This window comes from Oncorhynchus keta, unplaced genomic scaffold (genome assembly GCF_023373465.1).
Source record: "Oncorhynchus keta strain PuntledgeMale-10-30-2019 unplaced genomic scaffold, Oket_V2 Un_contig_19136_pilon_pilon, whole genome shotgun sequence".
Lineage (NCBI taxonomy): Eukaryota > Metazoa > Chordata > Actinopteri > Salmoniformes > Salmonidae > Oncorhynchus > Oncorhynchus keta.
In genome coordinates, this window is record NW_026281299.1 from 6,005 (window position 1) to 27,732 (window position 21,728).

The 21,728-nt window shown below is 42.0% G+C and overlaps 1 protein-coding gene and 1 non-coding gene across 2 annotated transcripts; one reads left to right on the forward strand and one right to left on the reverse strand.

The window, feature by feature from the left end:
• Nucleotides 1-2,414: 2,414 nt before the first annotated feature.
• On the reverse strand, nt 2,415-2,496 carry trnal-aag (transfer RNA leucine (anticodon AAG)). The gene has a single exon. It is a non-coding gene; the product is annotated as a tRNA-Leu (tRNA).
• A 36-nt stretch (nt 2,497-2,532) lies between these two features.
• Nucleotides 2,533-5,452, forward strand: LOC127920354 (uncharacterized). Its single transcript, XM_052504422.1, has 4 exons — nt 2,533-3,466; nt 4,690-4,787; nt 5,103-5,283; nt 5,391-5,452. Exons 1-4 carry the CDS (start codon nt 2,965-2,967, stop codon nt 5,450-5,452), a joined length of 843 nt encoding a protein of 280 aa, XP_052360382.1. The 5' UTR covers nt 2,533-2,964.
• Nucleotides 5,453-21,728: the final 16,276 nt, after the last annotated feature.

The following is a 21,728-nucleotide window of genomic DNA, read 5'->3' on the forward strand; positions in this document are numbered from 1 at the left end:
TATGGTCTCACTATTGTTATTTTACTGATGCTCTTTAATTACTTGTTACTTTTATTTATTTTTCTTATTTATTTTTTATTTTTACTGAATTGTTGGTTCGGGGCTCATAAGCATTTCACTGTAAAGTCTTTTGTTGCATTTGACTAATAAAAATTAGATTTTATATTAAAGCTGATCTACCCCTTAAAATAACAAATAACTGCTACTGATTAAACCCAAAAGGCATATTCTATTCTATGGTAACCAACTCCTCCATTAATACCTGTTGTAGGTCAGTCCAACAAGAAGCTGTGTCTCTACATGTCCTATCAGAGGCACAACTCCTCCATTAATACCTGTTGTAGGTCAGACCAACAAGACGCTGTGTCTGTGTCTGTCCTATCAGGGGCACAACTCCTCCATTTAATACCTGTACATACAGAAATGCAATTGTTCATTGAATCAGTCTAAGACTTTGCACATACACTGCTGCCATCAAGTGGCCAATATCTAAATTGTGCCTAACCTGGAATAGTACACTATGGCCTTTCTCTTGCATTTAAAAGATGATGATGCAAAAATATATATATATATCTTTGTATTATCTTTTACCAGATCTAATGGGTTATATTCTCCTACATTCATTTCACATTTCCACAAACTTCAACTTCCTTTCAAATGGTATGAAGAATATGCATATCCTTGCTTCAGGTCCTGAGCTACCGGCAGTTAGATTTGGGTCATTTTCTGGGAGGAATTTGGGGGTTTGATCCTTATTAAGGGCTGTGTTTTGTGTGGGCGTGACCCTGGTGTGACGTTTTAAGAACCGTGTAAATCTCTATGACACCTCCACTGTGGGGATTTATTTCCTTTGTTACCATAGCGAGTTCTGAAATATGCTAAGTCAATTATTCATTGAGGCTGAAGACGGAATAAGAAGCGTATTGATTGTGTAATCGATGTGTAGGTTCAATCATTATTCTAATTTAAATTATGAGTCAAAGTTCCTGAAAGACACGTAAAACGTAGCCTACCGATTGTCCAAAACATTAGAGTCTGGTCCAGTCATTCAATGTGATGATTTTGAACCTTTTTGTAATCGTGATCTTTATGCACACTGGCTACTCCTCATTCAGGCTTCTGATGTATCTGTTGTATCCTACTGTAGGGCTTGGTTGTTCTAGATTAAAGGTCTGTTGTAATCCTACTGTAGGGCTTGGTTGTTCTAGATTAAAGGTCTGTTGTATCCTACTGTAGGGCTTGGTTGTTCTAGATTAAAGGTCTGTTGTATCCTACTGTAGGGCTTGGTTGTTCTAGATTAAAGGTCTGTTGTATCCTACTGTAGGGCTTGGTTGTTCTAGATTAAAGGTCTGTTGTATCCTACTGTAGGGCTTGGTTGTTCTAGATTAAAGGTCTGTTGTATCCTACTGTAGGTCTTGGTTGTTCTAGATTAAAGGTCTGTTGTATCCTTAATGTAGGGCTTTTTGTCACACTTTTTTCCCCCATCCCCCATCTAGCCTGTAGCTCGGTGCAGATGTTGCCTGTAATCGCATGTCCTGTTGTTTCGGGAGTATTTTCCTGCTGTAGCAAAATGGCTGAAATCAATATTTTCCCCATGTGCGCTGTATTTTTTTAAATCAAATCAAATTGTATTTCTCACAAACACCGAATGCAACAGGTGTGGACTTTTACCCTGAAATGACAAGTTAAAAAGAAGAAAAAAGGAAATGGTAACATAAAATAACAATAAGGAGGTTTATATACAAGACGTACCTGTACAGAGTCAATGTGCAGGAGGTTATATACAAGACGTACCTGTACAGAGTCAATGTGCAGGGGTACGAGGTAGTTGAGGTAATGTGTACATGTAGGTAGGGGTTAAAGTGACTAGGTAGATGACAGACATATTTTTAAATGTATTTATCAGATGTGTTTTATTTAAAAAGAAAAATACTAACATTAAAATCATTGTTGTGCAAATACAAACCTAACATGTTGTGGGCTAATGACAGAATGACACTTCACACATGCAGCACAGATGCCTTTTATTAAAATGGTCTTCATCAATAGGAGGGAAGGAAAAACAGTTCATTGTCATGGAAACCAAACAACGCATTTATTTAGTACAATCAAATGAACCTTGTACTACACTGCAGCTATTCTGACATGGAAGACGACATTTTACATTATTTGCCACATAGGTTTTTCAGGATAACTTCTTGATGTCGGCAAAAATGAACATGTGGCACTGACTCGCCCACGCATTGCTGAAGATTTAGGATTAACATAAAGCATTTTCACCCAATTTAAATCCAATGACACGGTGAAATGTTTACTCGATCACGACCGTTTGTGATACAGTTTAGTATCGAACCAAGGGCTGTAGTGACGCCTTTAGCACTGAGATGCAGCGCCACTCAAGAGCCAAAAATATCTGGCAGCGGCGGGATTCGAACCCGCGCCTCCGAAGAGACTGGAGCCTTAATCCAGCGCCTTAGACCGCTCGGCCACGCTACCGATGAACGTATATATCTTCCACATGATACAACATATTGATATCCATCAATACCGGATGTTTCCGGTTTTTATCAACTCCGCAGAGTTGGGTAGTGTATATATATTTCATAGTATGGAAAAACCTTTAAATGATCTGTTATGACGTTGTTTGACAGAATTATCTTTGCGTCACCCAATTCAGACAACAGATGGCGACGTGAGTCATTCTTACGTGACGTATAATCTAGTGGACGGGAAGAGCAACACGGCTCCGTATTCATCCACCTCGATAGCTTGCTAGGCAACATGAAACCGAAATATTGAAGCTCTTTTAGGCCATTCTTGTGTATATTAGTCTCAGTATTTTAAACACAATTGTGTTAACGTATCAACTGCTTAAATGTAACGTCATTTGCATGTTAAATGTGTTAACTTGTTAAGATTGATACTGAGCCCGGCACTAGGCTAGTTTCTAATGCTAACCAGCTAATGCTATTTAGCGAACTAATATCCCCGACCATGAGCTCACTAAGCTACTTCTCCCCTGCTAAAGACGTCTGCTGGACTCAGAAAGAAGCTCTAGGGCTTAACGTTGTCGTAAAAGAGGATGATATTACAGTGAAAGGAGAGGAAGAAGCTTTCAGAATGAAAAAGGAGGAAGAGGAGGCTATCACATTGAAAGAAGAGGAGGAGCATTTTGGAGTGGCTGTCACAGTGGTAAAAGAGGTAGAAGCTTTCAGAATGAAAGAGGAGGTAATCACATTGAAAGAAGAGAATGACACTTTAGGAGTGAAAGAGGAAGAGGGGATACAGTCTGTCACAGTGGAAAAAGAGGTAGAAGCTTTCAGAATGAAAGAGGAGGAAGAGGCGGCTGTTAGAGTGAAAGACGAACCTTTTTGGGAGGAGGAAGAGGAGGCTGTCTCAATAAAAGAGAAGGTTGAAGCCGTTCTGGGAGTGAAAGAGGAGGAGACAGAAGATCTTATTAACAGCAGTGAGTATTGTCTAAAAACAACTCAGCAGTTGTTGAACTAGGCTACGGTGTGGTTTTAAAGGGGCATTCCACTGAAGTTATGCTCTCAAATATGTTGTTCAGTACTGGAGGAATTGATAAAGGGCCAATCTGAGATTGGTACATACATTTTGTTTTTACTTTTAAATGATTGATACTTTATTGTCCATTTACATGTATTTAGTTTAGTCAGCGGGTAAACATCTTTCCACACTGGGTGCTGGTCTCCCAAGCTGGGCTCACTCTCTCAGAGGAAGAGAACATTTTTCTGGAATGGCCAGAAAATGTGACATGTTACTCCCTATCTAAATGTGGGATGTGAAACCTGGCAGTTCAGGTCTGCTCCGCTGAGAGAGTGGAAACAGAGAGCTGACATGGGGCGTTGTGACACTATAAGGCATGGGAACCTATGAAATTCACAGAGCGCTCTATACACCAATAATGTCACTCGGAACCAGTCCACAACTTCACATCTCACAGTTGTTTAAAAGCAGAGAAGAAGTCCTAGAACCTGATGACACACAAGAGAGAGTTGTAGCCATTGATTCTTGAAGAATATAACTTCTAAATGCCCAACGACCTCAGTTCAACGGTCATACCCCATCTGAACCCGATATATACCGAGTTTACAAAACATTATGAACACCTGCTCAACTTTGATTTCCCATCAGAACCCACAACAGCCTGTTTAACTCTGAGGGGTAATATACTATGTAGTGGGATAGAGGAGTTAGTGAGCTGACTTTGCTTCAATTCTGAATTTGACTCACTGAATTCAACTCAGGATAACTGTTGAAGGTCTCTTACCAATTAACCATGTAAGTTTCTATGGCAACAAATCCTTCATCTCTAACCTGTGGGGCGGCAGCCTAGTGGTTAGAGCGTTGGACTAGTAACCGGAAGGTTGCGAGTTCAAACCCCTGAGCTGACAAATCTGTCGTTCTGCCCCTGAACAGGCCATTGAAAATAAGAATGTGTTCTGACTTGCCTGGTTAAATAAAGGTTAAAAATAAAAATTAAAAAAACCTGCTCCGGGGCAGGCTAGTTGAGGACCAATCAGGGGGTAGGCTAACCCCACTTTACAGGCCACTTTACCCCACTCACTGTTGTGAGTTGAGGTCCAACCAAATCGAATTCTCTACCATCTGTGATTGCAATAAAAAGTCATAAGTTTACCATCTGTTTTGATGTTGTCATTCACACAGGAGAGACACATGACTATTATGGATCCTCTGGGAAGCCTCAACAACATCCTGACGCTGACGAGGAAGAGAAGAGTCTTTCCAGATCAGAACACCAGATGGTACAGCTTGGTCTGGTCTAGCATACAGCTTGGTCTGGTCTAGCATACAGCTTGGTCTGGTCTAGCATACAGCTTGGTCTGGTCTAGCATACAGCTTGGTCTGGTCTAACATACAGCTTGGTCTGGTCTAACATACAGCTTGGTCTGGTCTAGCATACAGCTTGGTCTGGTCTAGCATACAGCTTGGTCTGGTCTAGCATCTGGTCTGGTCTAGCATACAGGTTTCTGGTCTAAAGCACTTTATGTCAACAGTGACATCAGCATCCATAATGATATGTGTCTGTGTCTCCTCTTTATGGTTACCAGGACAACCAGGACAACGCTAGCCCTTCCTCCCTCCCGGAGTCCCTGTATCGTGCCTCTCCCGGTAGCACCTTACTGCTGGGTATGAAGAGGTTGTCTGTGCTGCTGGTGGACTGCAGGAAAACAACGGGGCTGAGTGGAACTGTGAGAGGAGGAGAAGAGAAGAAAGGATCAGATTTGACACAGTTTCAAAGTAACTCGGGTCTGTTCCCAGTAGGGCTGTTATCTGTTGTAGGGCTGTTTTGAACAAATAGGGCTGGTAATAGGGCTGGATCCTGTTCCCCCGGAATCTGTTCCCAGAAGGGGGTCTGTTCCCAGTAGGGCTGTTCCCAGTAGGGTCTGTATCTGTTCCCAGTCTGTAGGGCCGGTATCTGTTCCCAGTAGGGTCTGTTCCCAGTAGGGCTGGTATCTGGTCCCAGTAGGGCTGGTAGTAGGGCTGGTATCTGTTCCCAGTAGGGCTGGTATCTGTTCCCAGTAGGGCTGGTATCCCTGTTCCCAGTAGGGCTGGTATCTGTTCCCAGTAGTCTGGTCCCAGTATCTGGTCCCAGTAGGGCCTGGTATCTGTTCCCAGTAGGGCTGTTCCCGGTATCTGTTCCCAGTAGGGTCTGTTCCCAGTAGGGTCTATCTGTTCCCAGTAGGGGTAGGGTCTGTTCCCAGTAGGGCTGGTATCTGTTCCCAGTAGGGTATCTGTTCCCAGTAGGGTCTGGTATCTGTTCCCAGTAGGGTCTGTTCCCAGTAGGGTCTGTTCCCAGTAGGGCTGGTATCTGGTCCCAGTAGGGGTATCTGTTCCCAGTAGGGTCTGTTCCCAGTAGGGTCTGTTCCCAGTGGTCTATCTGTTCCCATCTGTTCCCAGGGCTGGTATCTGTTCCCAGTAGGGCCGGTATCTGTTCCCAGTAGGGTCTGTTCCCAGTAGGGTCTGTTCCAATAGGGTAGGGTCTGTTCCCAGTAGGGGGTAGGGTCTGTTCCCAGTAGGGCGGTATCTGTTCCCGTAGGGCTGGTATCTGTTCCCAGTAGGGCCGGTGTCTGTTCCCAGTAGGGCCGGTATCTGTTCCCAGTAGGGTCTGTTTCCCAGTAGGGCTGGTATCTGTTCCCAGTAGGGTCTGTTCCCAGTAGGGCTGTATCTGTTCCCAGTAGGGCTGGTATCTGTTCCCAGTAGGGCTGGTATCTGTTCCCAGTAGGGTCTGTTCCCAGTAGGGCTGGTATCTGTTCCCAGTAGGGCTGGTATCTGTTCCCAGTAGGGTCTGTTCCCAGTAGGGCTGGTCTGTTCCCAGTAGGGTCTGTTCCCAGTAGGGCTGGTATCTGTTCCCAGTAGGGCTGGTATCTGTTCCCAGTAGGGTCTGTTCCCAGTAGGGCTGGTATCTGTTCCCAGTAGGGCTGTTCCCAGTAGGGCTGGTATCTGTTCCCAGTAGGGTCTGTTCCCAGTAGGGCTGGTATCTGTTCCCAGTAGGGCTGGTATCTGTTCCCAGTAGGGCTGGTGTCTGTTCCCAGTAGGGCTGGTATCTGTTCCCAGTAGGGCTGGTATCTGTTCCCAGTAGGGCTGGTATCTGTTCCCAGTAGGGCTGGTATCTGTTCCCAGTAGGGCTGGTATCTGTTCCCAGTAGGGCTGGTATCTGTTGGTGTATCTGTTCCCAGTAGGGCTGGTGTCTGTTCCCAGTAGGGCCGGTATCTGTTCCCAGTAGGGCTGGTATCTGTTCCCAGTAGGGCTGGTATCTGTTCCCAGTAGGGCTGGTATCTGTTCCCAGTAGGGCTGGTATCTGTTCCCAGTAGGGCTGGTATCTGTTCCCAGTAGGGCTGGTATCTGTTCCCAGTAGGGCTGGTATCTGTTCCCAGTAGGGCTGGTATCTGTTCCCAGTAGGGCTGGTATCTGTTCCCAGTAGGGCTGGTATCTGTTCCCAGTAGGGCTGGTATCTGTTCCCAGTAGGGCTGGTATCTGTTCCCAGTAGGGCTGGTGTCTGTTCCCAGTAGGGCTGGTATCTGTTCCCAGTAGGGCTGGTATCTGTTCCCAGTAGGGCTGGTGTCTGTTCCCAGTAGAGCTGGTATCTGTTCCCAGTAGGGCTGGTATCTGTTCCCAGTAGGGCTGGTATCTGTTCCCAGTAGAGCTGGTATCTGTTCCCAGTAGGGCTGGTATCTGTTCCCAGTAGGGCTGGTATCTGTTCCCAGTAGGGCTGGTATCTGTTCCCAGTAGAGCTGGTATCTGTTCCCAGTAGGGCTGGTATCTGTTCCCAGTAGGGCTGGTATCTGGTCCCAGTAGAGCTTGTATCTGGTCCCAGTAGGGAATCTTGGTCGATTTTTTTTTTTTTTTTAGTGTGTATTTCTCCATATATAGACACCATTCTGCCTTTTCTTATGTGGAATGCCAATTTCTTACAATTTCTAATGATCTGCGTGCCAGTTATGGTTTTCATATGCACATTTTCATGGAACATTTTAATTTCATTTATAATAAACGTCTTCATATCTCAAAATCATTCTCATGTTGTTCATCAAAATTCAATCTAAATGAAAATTATAAAAAACCTAAAAAGTATTTTCTGTTTCCAACTATGTAAAAATAGCCGACATAAAGTCAACAAATAAAAACATTGCAACCTGAATGTAGAAAATATCCTGATTTTAAAAATAAATATCCTAAAATCCCTAAGGGCATGAAACACTGTATCAACTATTACAGTCAGTTTAGTAACCTAGCAACATTGTATAACACGTCATTCAGACAGACAGAAGGTGCAAGAGATGAGAAAATGCTCGACTTGGACAGGCGCTCACTGGGCTAGCGAAACCTCAAATGTTCCTCTTTAAAATTTGCTTTATTAGCTAGTGCACCTACATATAAACAGTACCAGCACCCAAAATGAAACCTCAAATGTTCCTCTCATAGAATATTAGCTCAGAAGTATAGTGGAGCTCCTGCACCTACATATAAACAGTACCAGCACCCAAAATGAAACCTCAAATGTTCCTCTCATAGAATATTAGCTCAGAAGTATAGTGGAGCTCCTGCACCTACATATAAACAGTACCAGCTCCCAAAATGAGTACCGGAATCTATTCCAGCCCAAGTCAAACACTGATGAGAAGTAATCAGGTCTATTTCATGACATTTCCACTGGACCAGAGCATTTACTTGTTTCCCGCTGAGTGGTTCATCGAAAAGGGAGAGAGCTGGAAAATATTATTTTATATACATTGAGGAACTATTGTAATTCTCAATGGATGTAAAAACACACTTTTGTTTTGCTAGCTGTTTTAGGTGAAGAAAACATTACATTGAGAAGCTCCACAGGTCCACAGCGTTGGACTAGTAACCGGAAGGTTGCAAGTTCAAACCCCCCGAGCTGACAAGGTACAAATCTGTCGTTCTGCCCCTGAACAAGGCAGTTAACCCGCTGTTCCTAGGCCGTCATTGAAAATAAGAATTTGTTCTTTAACTGACTTAGTTAAATAAAGGTTTAAAAAATATATTAAAAAAATAAAATTAAATAGTGGTGGTGCATTAAGCCAATCAGATGTCAAATTGGCGGTGAGGTGAATTGTGCGTCTGGGCGCTGCATAGTTAATCTGACGGCTGCATTGACCATGTAGCATTTACAGTGATACGACCTCTTCAGAGTGCATTCATACTTAAGCATTTACAGTGATAGACCTCTTCAGCATTCAAAATGACCATGTCATTTAAACCTCTTCAGAAGTAGAAGGGCATTCATACTTGACCATGTAGCATTTACAGGATGTCAGAATAAGGGGCATTCTACTTGACCATGTAGCATTTACATGACCTCTTCAGTAGAGGGGCATTCAAATCGTGAAGAGTCAGATGTCAAGGATGTCCAGGAAGTTGTCAAAAGTTGTCTGAGTTTGATCAGGACGTACTGTTGACCCCCTGTGGATGTGCATCAGGGAGAATTTTACAATATGACCTTTCTCTTGCATTTTAAGAGGATGGTCTCTCATAAATCGGTTATTTTCTCCTACCATCTATTGTGTTATATTCTCCTACATTATTGTAACATTTCTACAAACTTCAACATTTTTTTATTTCCAATGTCAATCAGTTTATGGGCATAAAACTTCAACATAGATTTCAATGGAAAATTAATATGCATAGCTACAGTCAACTTTGGGCATGTCATTCAGACAAAGTGGCGGGGGCCCTATCCCTAAGGGATGTTACAGTCCGTTTACTTTGGGCACGTCATAAAGTCTAGGGGGCCCTATCCCTAAGGGCATTGACCAGTCAGTTTACTTTGGGCACGTCATTCAGACAGGAAGTGGAGAAAAAACTTCCTGTTTTTGTTTATTTACCTATTTTGATGTCAGACTTCCAAAGGATGTCATTTAATGACAAATTCCATTAGATCAGATGTTGGATGTGGAGTCAATAAGGAGGTTATAGAGCTAGATCAGATAAATTCCCTTTAAGGATAGTCATTTATGTCATTTTTGATCAATAAGGATGTCAAGATGTAATAAGGATATCATAAATCTAGATCAGATTAGGATGTCATAAATCTAGATCAGATTAGGATGTCATAAATCTAGATCAGATGTAGGACGTCAACAAAAAAAGACAACATGTAAAGTTCAATAGGATTTATTTTTATTAGCCTACAGTTCTCTACATCCACTCTGCTCTAAGGGATCTATATTAAACCCCATACAAAGACTTAGCAGGAGGTTTCATCATGTGGACTTCGTACATGTCTGTCTAACTAAACACTGTCTTTGGCAGGAGAGAGATCAGACTCTCACGTTGACAGCGGTAAGAGTCCTCCGGGGGATCCGGACCCAGCGACGCCCAAACCAGCTGGACGGCACCACTGCGCCCAGTGTGGAAAGAGTTTTAACCATTTAGGGAACCTGAAAACGCATGGCAGGACACATACGGGAGAGAAGCCGTACCACTGCGCCCTGTGTGGAAAGAGATTCACCCATTCAGGGAGCCTGAAAGCACACACGAAAATACACACAGGGGAGAAACCTTATCACTGCTCTCAGTGCGGAAAGAGATTTATCCAGTTAGGGAACCTGGAATCACACGAGAGAACTCACACAGAAGAAAAGAGGCTTTTCCACTGTTCTCATTGTGAAAAAACGTTTAAGAATTTAGGGAACCTGAAAGTGCATGAGAAATGCCATACAGGCGGGAAGCTTTTTCGCTGCTCCCAGTGTGGAACGATATTTACCCAGTTTAGGCACCTGACAGACCACGAGGTAACACACACAGGGAAGATGCCTTACCACTGCTCCCGGTGTGGAAAGACCTATTTCACATCACATGCACTTAGTCTTCATGAGAGAACACACACAGTGCTCCCGCCCTTATCTCATATTTTTGACTGAAAAATCATGTTTTTTTTTGTTTATGCCACATTTAAATCAAATTGTGTTTTTCCAGCTAGGGGATACAGTACAGTGAAATGTATGTGTTTTTCCAGCTAGGGGATACAGTACAGTGAAATGTATGTGTTTTTCCAGCTAGGGGATACAGTACAGTGAAATGTATGTGTTTTTCCAGCTAGGGGATACAGTACAGTGAAATGTACGTGTTTTTCCAGCTAGGGGATACAGTACAGTGAAATGTACGTGTTTTTCCAGCTAGTGGATACAGTACAGTGAAATGTACGTGTTTTTCCAGCTAGGGGATACAGTACAGTGAAATGTACGTGTTTTTCCAGCTAGGGGATACAGTACAGTGAAATGTACGTGTTTTTCCAGCTAGGGGATACAGTACAGTGAAATGTATGTGTTTTTCCAGCTAGGGATACAGTACAGTGAAATGTACGTGTTTTTCCAGCTAGGGGATACAGTACAGTGAAATGTACGTGTTTTTCCAGCTAGTGGATACAGTACAGTGAAATGTACGTGTTTTTCCAGCTAGGGGATACAGTACAGTGAAATGTACGTGTTTTTCCAGCTAGGGGATACAGTACAGTGAAATGTACGTGTTTTTCCAGCTAGGGGATACAGTACAGTGAAATGTATGTGTTTTTCCAGCTAGGGGATACAGTACAGTGAAATGTACGTGTTTTTCCAGCTAGTGGATACAGTACAGTGAAATGTATGTGTTTTTCCAGCTAGTGGATACAGTAGTAGTCACACAAAATGGCTTTCTTGAATTTCAAATGGACTAGGTTCTTCCACCACGTTTCCCCCATCTTCAGACTATATTTTATGATAATATATGACAAAACGCCATTTTTTAAAATTACTGTTACAGACTTTGTTTTATTGGCCGATAGTCTGAATATTGATTAGTCTGGTAATCATGTCTGTCTCTAGTAGCAGTCTGGTAATCATGTCTGTCTCTAGTAGCAGTCTGGTAATCATGTCTGTCTCTAGTAGCAGTCTGGTAATCATGTCTGTCTCTAGTAGCAGTCTGGTAATCATGTATGTCTCTAGTAGCAGTCTGGTAATCATGTATGTCTCTAGTAGCAGTCTGGTAATCATGTCTGTCTCTAGTAGCAGTCTGGTAATCATGTCTGTCTCTAGTAGCAGTCTGGTAATCATGTCTGTCTCTAGTAGCAGTCTGGTAATCATGTCTGTCTCTAGTAGCAGTCTGGTAATCATGTCTGTCTCTAGTAGCAGTCTGGTAATCATGTCTGTCTCTAGTAGCAGTCTGGTAATCATGTCTGTCTCTAGTAGCAGTCTGGTAATCATGTCTGTCTCTAGTAGCAGTCTGGTAATCATGTCTGTCTCTAGTAGCAGTCTGGTAATCATGTCTGTCTCTAGTAGCAGTCTGGTAATCATGTCTGTCTCTAGTAGCAGTCTGGTAATCATGTCTGTCTCTAGTAGCAGTCTGGTAATCATGTCTGTCTCTAGTAGTAGTAGTAGCTTTTCCTTTTCTTTCACAGTCAGACTGAGTATTGTAGGAGTAGTATCAGTAGTAGTAGTAGCAGTAGTAGTAGCTGCAGTAGTCATAGTAGCAGCAGTAGTAGTAGTAGTAGTAGTAGCTGTAGTAGCAGCATCAATAATAATAGTAGTAGTAGTAGTAGTAGCTGTAGTAGCAGCATCAATAATAGTAGTAGTATCAGTAGTGGTGGTAGTAGCAGTAGCTTTTCCTTTCTCACAGTCATAGACTGAATTGTACACCAATCTACAATCATAACGTCAATCATATATAATTATCAAATAGTAACATTCTAAACTAGCAAAACACATTTTAATACAAATCAACGACAAGGTTTTTTTGGTTGGCAGCTTGAGAAAATTACAGTCCATCTTTAGAGTTGTTAGGAAGGCTCTGGGCGATGTGGTGTGTGCCGCCTTATCAATCGGTCCGTTTAGTGAAGTACGGAACGGCAGAGTCTGAGAGCAGCCTGTTTGTTGTCACGGAGACAGAGAGTGTTCAGTTTGCTCTCTGGTTGGAGGGAGCCAGTCTGTAAACTGGGAGTTCTTCAGTGTTTTACTTGCTATATTGTATTTACTTTGCCACCATGGCCTTTTTTTGCCTTTACCTCCCTTATCTCACCTCATTTGCTCACGTCGTATATAGACTTGTTTATACTGTATTATTGACTGTATGTTTGTTTTACTCCATGTGTAACTCTGTGTCGTTGTATCTGTCGAACTGCTTTGCTTTATCTTGGCCAGGTCGCAATTGTAAATGAGAACTTGTTCTCAACTTGCCTACCTGGTTAAATAAAGGTGAAATAAAAAAATAAAACATTTTTTTAAAACAAAATGTCAGGCAGATCTGCTCCTGTCTTACATGAGTGCTTCCCGGTAGCTGGTGTACAGTTCCGACCGGCCTAGAATGATTCTGCTGCAGGGGTCTCTTCTGGACTCTCCAGCTTGAACGGTCAGGGTTTGAGTGAGGTCAGGATGTGGTCATGGTATACGAGGGGGTGACAGCCAGGTGACAGCCAGGGAAAACAGAGGATGTGGTCATGGTATACGAGGGTGGCAGCCAGGGAAAACAGAGGATGTGGTCATGGTATACGAGGGTGACAGCCAGGGAAAACACAGGATGTGATCATGGTATACGAGGGTGACAGGATGTGGTCATGGTATACGAGGGTGACAGCCAGGGAAAACACAGGATGTGGTCATGGTATACGAGGGTGACAGGATGTGGAAACACAGGATGTATCATGGTATACGAGGGTGACAGCCAGGAAAACACAGGATGTGATCATGGTATACGAGGGTGACAGGATGTGGTCATGGTATACGAGGGTGACAGGATGTGATCATGGTATACGAGGGTGACAGGATGTGGTCATGGTATACGAGGGTGACAGGATGTGATCATGGTATACGAGGGTGACAGGATGTGGTCATGGTATACGAGGGTGACAGCCAGGGAAAACAGAGGATGTGATCATGGTATACGAGGGTGACAGCCAGGGAAAACACAGGATGTGGTCATGGTATACGAGGGTGACAGCCAGGGAAAACACAGGATGTGGTCATGGTATACGAGGGTGACAGGATGTGGTCATGGTATACGAGGGTGACAGGATGTGGTCATGGTATACGAGGGTGACAGGATGTGGTCATGGTATACGAGGGTGACAGCCAGGGAAAACACAGGATGTGGTCATGGTATACGAGGGTGACAGCCAGGGAAAACACAGGATGTGATCATGGTATACGAGGGTGACAGCCAGGGAAAACACAGGATGTGGTCATGGTATACGAGGGTGACAGGATGTGATCATGGTATACAAGGGTGACAGGATGTGGTCATGGTATACGAGGGTGACAGCCAGGGAAAACACAGGATGTGATCATGGTATACGAGGGTGACAGCCAGGGAAAACAGAGGATGTGGTCATGGTATACGAGGGTGGCAGCCAGGGAAAACACAGGATGTGATCATGGTATACGAGGGTGACAGCCAGGGAAAACAGACTCCAGAACTGGTCTTACAACTGGTCTCTTGAATAATGTTTACATACTGCTTTACTCATCTCATATGTATATATTCTGTATTTTATTCTCCTGTATTTTAGACAATGCCACTCCGACATTACTCGTCCTAATATTTATATATTTCTTAATTACATTCTTTTACTTTTAGATTTGTGTGGAATTGTTGTGAATTGTTAGATACTACTGCACTGTTGGAGCTAGGAACACCAGCATTTCACTACACCCGCAATAACATCTGCTATAACATGTGTATGGACCAATAACATCTGCTACAACATGTGTATGGACCAATAACATCTGCTACAACATGTGTATGGACCAATAACATCTGCTACAACATGTGTATGGACCAATAACATCTGCTACAACATGTGTATGGACCAATAACATCTGCTACAACATGTGTATGGACCAATAACATCTGCTACAACATGTGTATGGACCAATAACATCTGCTACAACATGTGTATGGACCAATAACATCTGCTACAACATGTGTATGGACCAATAACATCTGCTACAACATGTGTATGGACCAATAACATCTGCTACAACATGTGTATGGACCAATAACATCTGTATGGACCAATAACATCTGCTACAACATGTGTATGGACCAATAACATCTGCTACAACGTATGGACCAATAATATCTGCTTAAAATGTGTATGGACCAATAACATCTGCTACTTAAAATGTGTATGGACCAATAACATCTGCTACAACATGTGTATGGACCAATAACATCTGCTACAACATGTGTATGGACCAATAATATCTGCTTAAAATGTGTATGGACCAATAACATCTGCTACAACGTGTGTATGGACCAATAACATCTGCTTAAAATGTGTATGGACCAATAACATCTGCTACAACATGTGTATGGACCAATAATATCTGCTTAAAATGTGTATGGACCAATAACATCTGCTACAACGTGTGTATGGACCAATAACATGTGTATGGACCAATAACATCTGCTACAACATGTGTATGGACCAATAACATCTGCTTAAATGTGTATGGACCAATAACATCTGCTACAACATGTGTCAGGACCAATAACATCTGCTACAACATGTGTATGGACCAATAACATCTGCTTAAATGTGTATGGACCAATAACATCTGCTTAAAATGTGTATGGACCAATAACATCTGCTACAACATGTGTATGGACCAATAACGTGATTTGATTTGATACGTAGCCGATGTAGATGCCCAGTAGGTCTGCTTTGGTTAAAGGGACCCTGGTCATGACGTCAACCTGGCTCCTCCAGAGCAGGTCATAATAATACATGGAGTGGATCTGACTCTTTAGGAACTCAAGCACAAGTTAGATATCACTGTTGGAGCTAGGAACATAAACATGATATCACTGTTGGAGCTAGGAACATAAACATGATATCACTGTTGGAGCTAGGAACATAAACATGATATCACTGTTGGAGCTAGGAACATAAACATGATATCACTGTTGGAGCTAGGAACATAAACATGATATCACTGTTGGAACATGATATCACTGTTGGAGCTAGGAACATAAACATGATATCACTGTTGGAGCTAGGAACATAAACATGATATCACTGTTGGAGCTAGGAACATAAACATGATATCACTGTTGGAGCTAGGAACATAAACATGATATCACTGTTGGAGCTGATATCACTGTTGGAGCTAGGAACATAAACATGATATCACTGTTGGAGCTAGGAACATAAACATGATATCACTGTTGGAGCTAGGAACATAAACATGATATCACTGTTGGAGCTAGGAACATAAACATGATATCACTGTTGGAGCTAGGAACATAAACATGATATCACTGTTGGAGCTAGAACATAAACATGATATCACTGTTGGAGCTAGGAAACACAGCATGATATATCACTGTTGGAGCTAGGAACATAAACATGATATCACTGTTGGAGCTAGGAACACACAGCATGATATATATCACTGTTGGAGCTAGGAACATAAACATGATATCACTGTTGGAGCTAGGAACATAAACATGATATCACTGTTGGAGCTAGGAACACACAACATGATATCACTGTTGGAGCTAGGAACATAAACATGATATCACTGTTGGAGCTAGGAACATAAACATGATATCACTGTTGGAGCTAGGAACATAAACATGATAACTGTTGGAGCTAGGAACATAAACATGATATATCACTGTTGGAGCTAGGAACATAAACATGATATCACTGTTGGAGCTAGAACATAAACATGATATCACTGTTGGAGCTAGGAACATACAGCATGATATCACTGTTGGAGCTAGGAACATAAACATGATATCACTGTTGGAGCTAGGAACATAAACATGATATCACATGAACATAAACATGATATCACTGTTGGAGCTAGGAACATAAACATGATATCACTGTTGGAGCTAGGAACATAAACATGATATCACTGTTGGAGCTAGGAACATAAACATGATAGATATCACTGTTGGAGCTAGGAACATAAACATGATATCACTGTTGGAGCTAGGAACATAAACATGATATCACTGTTGGAGCTAGGAACATAAACATGATATCACTGTTGGAGCTAGGAACATAAACATGATATCACTGTTGGAGCTAGGAACATAAACATGATATCACTGTTGGAGCTAGGAACATAAACATGATATCACTGTTGGAGCTAGGAACATAAACATGATATCACTGTTGGAGCTAGGAACATAAACATGATATCACTGTTGGAGCTAGGAACATAAACATGATATCACTGTTGGAGCTAGGAACATAAACATGATATCACTGTTGGAGCTAGGAACATAAACATGATATCACTGTTGAGCTAGGAACATAAACATGATATCACTGTTGGAGCTAGGAACATAAACATGATATCACTGTTGGAGCTAGGAACATAAACATGATATCACTGTTGGAGCTAGGAACATAAACATGATATCACTGTTGGAGCTAGGAACATAAACATGATATCACTGTTGGAGCTAGGAACATAAACATGATATCACTGTTGGAGCTAGGAACATAAACATGATAACAGCTAGGAACATAAACATGATATCACTGTTGGAGCTAGGAACATAAACATGATATCACTGTTGGAGCTAGGAACATAAACATGATATCACTGTTGGAGCTAGGAACATAAACATGATATCACTGTTGGAGCTAGGAACATAAACATGATATCACTGTTGGAGCTAGGAACATAAACATGATATCACTGTTGGAGCTAGGAACATAAACATGATATCACTGTTGGAGCTAGGAACATAAACATGATAGATATCACTGTTGGAGCTAGGAACATAAACATGATATCACTGTTGGAGCTAGGAACATAAACATGTTAGATATCACTGTTGGAGCTAGGAACATGATAACATGAACATAAACATGATATCACTGTTGGAGCTAGGAACATAAACATGATAGATATCACTGTTGGAGCTAGGAACATAAACATGATATCACTGTTGGAGCTAGGAACATAAACATGATATCACTGTTGGAGCTAGGAACATAAACATGATATCACATAGGAACATAACATGATAGATATCACTGTTGGAGCTAGGAACATAAACATGATATCACTGTTGGAGCTAGGAACATAAACATGTTAGATATCACTGTTGGAGCTAGGAACATAAACATGATAGATATCACTGTTGGAGCTAGAACATAAACATGATAACATATGGAACACTGTTAAACAAACATGATATGATATCACTGTTGGAGCTAGGAACATAAAGATAATATCACTGTTGGAGCTAGGAACATAAACATGATAGATATCACTGTTGGAGCTAGGAACATAAACATGATAGATATCACTGTTGGAGCTAGGAACACACAGCATGATAGATATCACTGTTGGAGCTAGGAACATAAACATGATAGATATCACTGTTGGAGCTAGGAACATAAACATGATAGATATCACTGTTGGAGCTAGGAACATAAACATGATAGATATCACTGTTGGAGCTAGGAACATAAACATGATAGATATCACTGTTGGAGCTAGGAACATAAACATGATAGATATCACTGTTGGAGCTAGGAACATAAAGCATGATAGATATCACTGTTGGAGCTAGGAACATAAACATGATATATATCACTGTTGGAGCTAGGAACATAAATATGATAGATATCACTGTTGGAGCTAGGAACATAAATATGATAGATATCACTGTTGGAGCTAGGAACATAAACATGGATATCACTGTTGGACTAGGAACATAAACATGATAGATATCACTGTTGGAGCTAGGAACATAGGAACACATGATATATATCATGATAGATATCATGTATATCACTGGAGAGGAACATAAACATGATGATATCACTGTTGGAGCTAAAATTCACCATGATAGATATCACTGTTGGAGCTAGGAACATAAATATCCATATTTCCGTGGAAAAAGGCATAAATTGTTTAATTTCTAGGAACAATATGATCTATCATTTCCCACCATGTATATTGTTGACGAACACCATGATGATATCCCTGTTGGAGTCATAAATATGATAGATATCCGTGATTGTAAATAAGAGTTGGTTCTTAACTGACTTGACTAGTTAAATCAAAGGGCCACATAGAAATAGAAAATAGAAACTGCGTATTGCACGTTTTCACTCGGCGGAATATCTAGATTCAATGTTATCTGCTAAAACGATAGGGACTGTTGACTAGGAACATAAAAAGTGATTATGTGTATATTAGTATGCCCAGAGTAGAACAGTCAAAGGTTTTACAAAGGAGGGAAAATACACTATGAGTAATAAGTGATAGTGATGATATTAGCTAGGAACATAAATATGATAGATATCAGCTAGGAACACACAGCAAAGAGTCCCAATAATAAGTGTTGGCATGGAGAATTGTCATTACTGTTGGAGCGAAGAAAAACATTGCATGACAACTGACATTTGTAAGTTCCCACATTGCAGTGAACTGCTGAGAGACTCGTGCAGAGGTGGAACAAAATATGATTATCACTGTTGGAGCACGGCCGCCATCTAGTGGATAAACACTGGGTACTGAACAAATATGATAGATATCACTGTGGTGTAACGGATGGGAAACGGCTAGGAACTTTGTTTCACTGGTGGTTCACGCATAAATAGCGTTTCAATCGGTAGGAACATAAATATGATAGATTGCTCTGAGACCTTGAACATAAATATGATAGTTCCCCTTGCTCTGCAAGAACCGCGGCATGATTTTGTGGTGCGATTGGTAACGATGATTTGTGGGTGACTAAATATGATTGATGTGTGCAGAGGGAACACACCTGGTTCGCGCCCGGGTATGGGCTTAAAGGGGACGGTCTAAAGTTATACCGTCACAGTGGCTCCCATATTGGTATTTGATTTTCAGCCCAGCGTTTCCCCAACTCCGTCCTCCAGTCCCTGCTGTGGTGCACGTTGTGCTTTTTTGAGAATTCTATTTCTCTTGGAATGAAAACATGCTAGAGTCTGTCAATTACTTTGCTAAAAATCGACCCATTCCATCATTCCTGTCCCATGTGACAGTCGTTTTGAAGACGTGAAAATACACTATGAGTAATAAATAGTGATGATATTGGCAAAACTCCCATGTTTTGATCAGATCATTTCAATTGGTCGAAAAAAGATGCATTACTGACTTTGTAAGGAAACATTAGCATTGGGATGCTAGCGGAAACTTTAACATTAGCATTGGGATGCTACTGCAAACATTAGCATTGGGATGTAACGGATGGGAAACATTAGCATTGGGATGTTCACGCTAAATAGCGTTTCAATCGGTGACGTTAGCATCTGGGATGAAGTAGTGGTTCCCCATTAGCATTGGGATGCTAGCGGAAACATTAGCATTGGGATGCTTGCGGAACATTAGCATTGGGATGCCTGGTTCGGAAACATTAGCATTGGGATGCTAGCGGAAACATTAGCATTGGGATGCCAGCGAACTCCGTCCTCCATTAGAATTCTATTTTTTGAATGTCATTGGGATGCTAGCGGAAAAACATTAGAGTTGGGATGCTTGTGAAAAATCGCCATTTAACATTAGCATTGGGATGTCACTAGCGGCAAAAACTCCCATGTTTTGATAACATTAGCATTGGGATGCTAGCGGAAAAACATTGGGATTAACATTAGCATTGGGATGCTAGCGGAAACTTTAACATTAGCATTGGGATGCTAGCGGAAACATTAGCATTGGGATGCTAGCGGAAACATTAGCATTGGGATGCTAGCGGAAACATTAGCATTGGGATGCTAGCGGAACATTAGCATTGGGATGCTAGCGGAAACATTAGCATTGGGATGCTAGCGGAAAAATTAGCATTGGGATGCTAGCGGAAACATTAGCGTTGGGATGCTAGCGGAAACATTAGCATTGGGATGCTAGCGGAAACTTTAACATTAGCATTGGGATGCTAGCAGAAACATTAACATTAGCATTGGATGCTAGCGGGAAACATTAGCATTGGGATGCTAGCGGAAACATTAGCATTGGGATGCTAGCATTAGCATTGGGATGCTAGCGGAAACATTAGCATTGGGATGCTAGCGGAAACAAACATTAGCATTGGGATGCTAGTGGAAACATTAGCATTGGGATGCTAGCAGAAACATGAATTATTAGCATTGGATGCTAGCGGAAACATTAGCATTGGGATGCTAGCAGAAACATTAACATTAGCATTGGATGCTAGCGGAAACATTAGCATTGGGATGCTAGTGGAAACTTTAACATTGTAATGAGCACGGTGACAAACATTCATTGTTACACCCCTGTAATTACAGACAGCAATTACCACCAGTTAGATGTTACTATTACAGCATAACTATGAATTATTGTAATGTATTACAATATTTGTACTAAAACAGACATTCAAATGAGGCGCTACCAAATATTGAAAGGAGAGGAAGCTTTCAGAACAAAAAAAGGAGGAAGAGGAGGCTGTCACATTGAAAGAAGAGGAAGAGGATATATAGGCTGTCACAGTGGATGAGGAAGAAGGGATAGAGGGTGTTACAGTGGAAGAGGAAGAAGGGATAGAGGGTGTTACAGAGGAAGAGGAAGAAGGGATGGAGGGTGTTACAGTGGAAGAAGGGATAGAGGGTGTTACAGTGGAAGAGGAGGAAGGGATAGAGGCTGTTACAGTGGAAGAGGAAGAAGGGATAGAGGGTGTCATAGTGGAAGAAGGGATAGAGGGTGTTACAGTGGAAGTGGAGGAAGGGATAGAGGGTGTTACAGTGGAAGAAGGGATAGAGGGTGTTACTGTGGAAGAGGAGGAAGGGATAGAGGCTGTTACAGTGGAAGAGGAAGAAGGGATAGAGGGTGTTACAGTAGAATAGGAAGAAGGGATAGAGGGTGTTACAGTGGAAGAAGGGATAGAGGCTGTTACAGTGGAAGAAGGGATAGAGGGTGTTACAGTGGACGAGGAAGAGGAGATAGAGGGTGTTACAGTGGATGAGGAAGAGGAGATAGAGGGTGTTACAGTGGACGAGGAAGAGGAGATAGAGGGTGTTACAGTGGACGAGGAAGAGGAGATAGAGGGTGTTACAGTGGACAAGGAAGAGGAGATAGAGGGTGTTACAGTGGAAGAGGACGAGGACGAGGACGAGGAGATAGAGGGTGTTACAGTGGACGAGGAAGAGGAGATGCTTTCCGAATGAAAAAGGAGGAAGAAGATATCACATTGAAAGAAGAGGAGGATGTTGTAGTGAAAGAAGAAGAGGAGGA

What these genes read in the sequence shown, in the direction of transcription:
- LOC127920354 (XM_052504422.1), top strand. Translation starts at nt 2,965, where the DNA reads ATGCTATTTAGCGAACTAATATCCCCGACCATGAGCTCACTAAGCTAC. An exon ending in CCAGATCAGAACACCAGATG is followed by an intron (nt 4,788 to 5,102) that starts GTACAGCTTGGT and finishes CAGGACAACCAG; the next exon opens with GACAACGCTAGCCCTTCCTC. An exon ending in AGATTTGACACAGTTTCAAA is followed by an intron (nt 5,284 to 5,390) that starts GTAACTCGGGTC and finishes ATCTGTTCCCAG; the next exon opens with AAGGGGGTCTGTTCCCAGTA.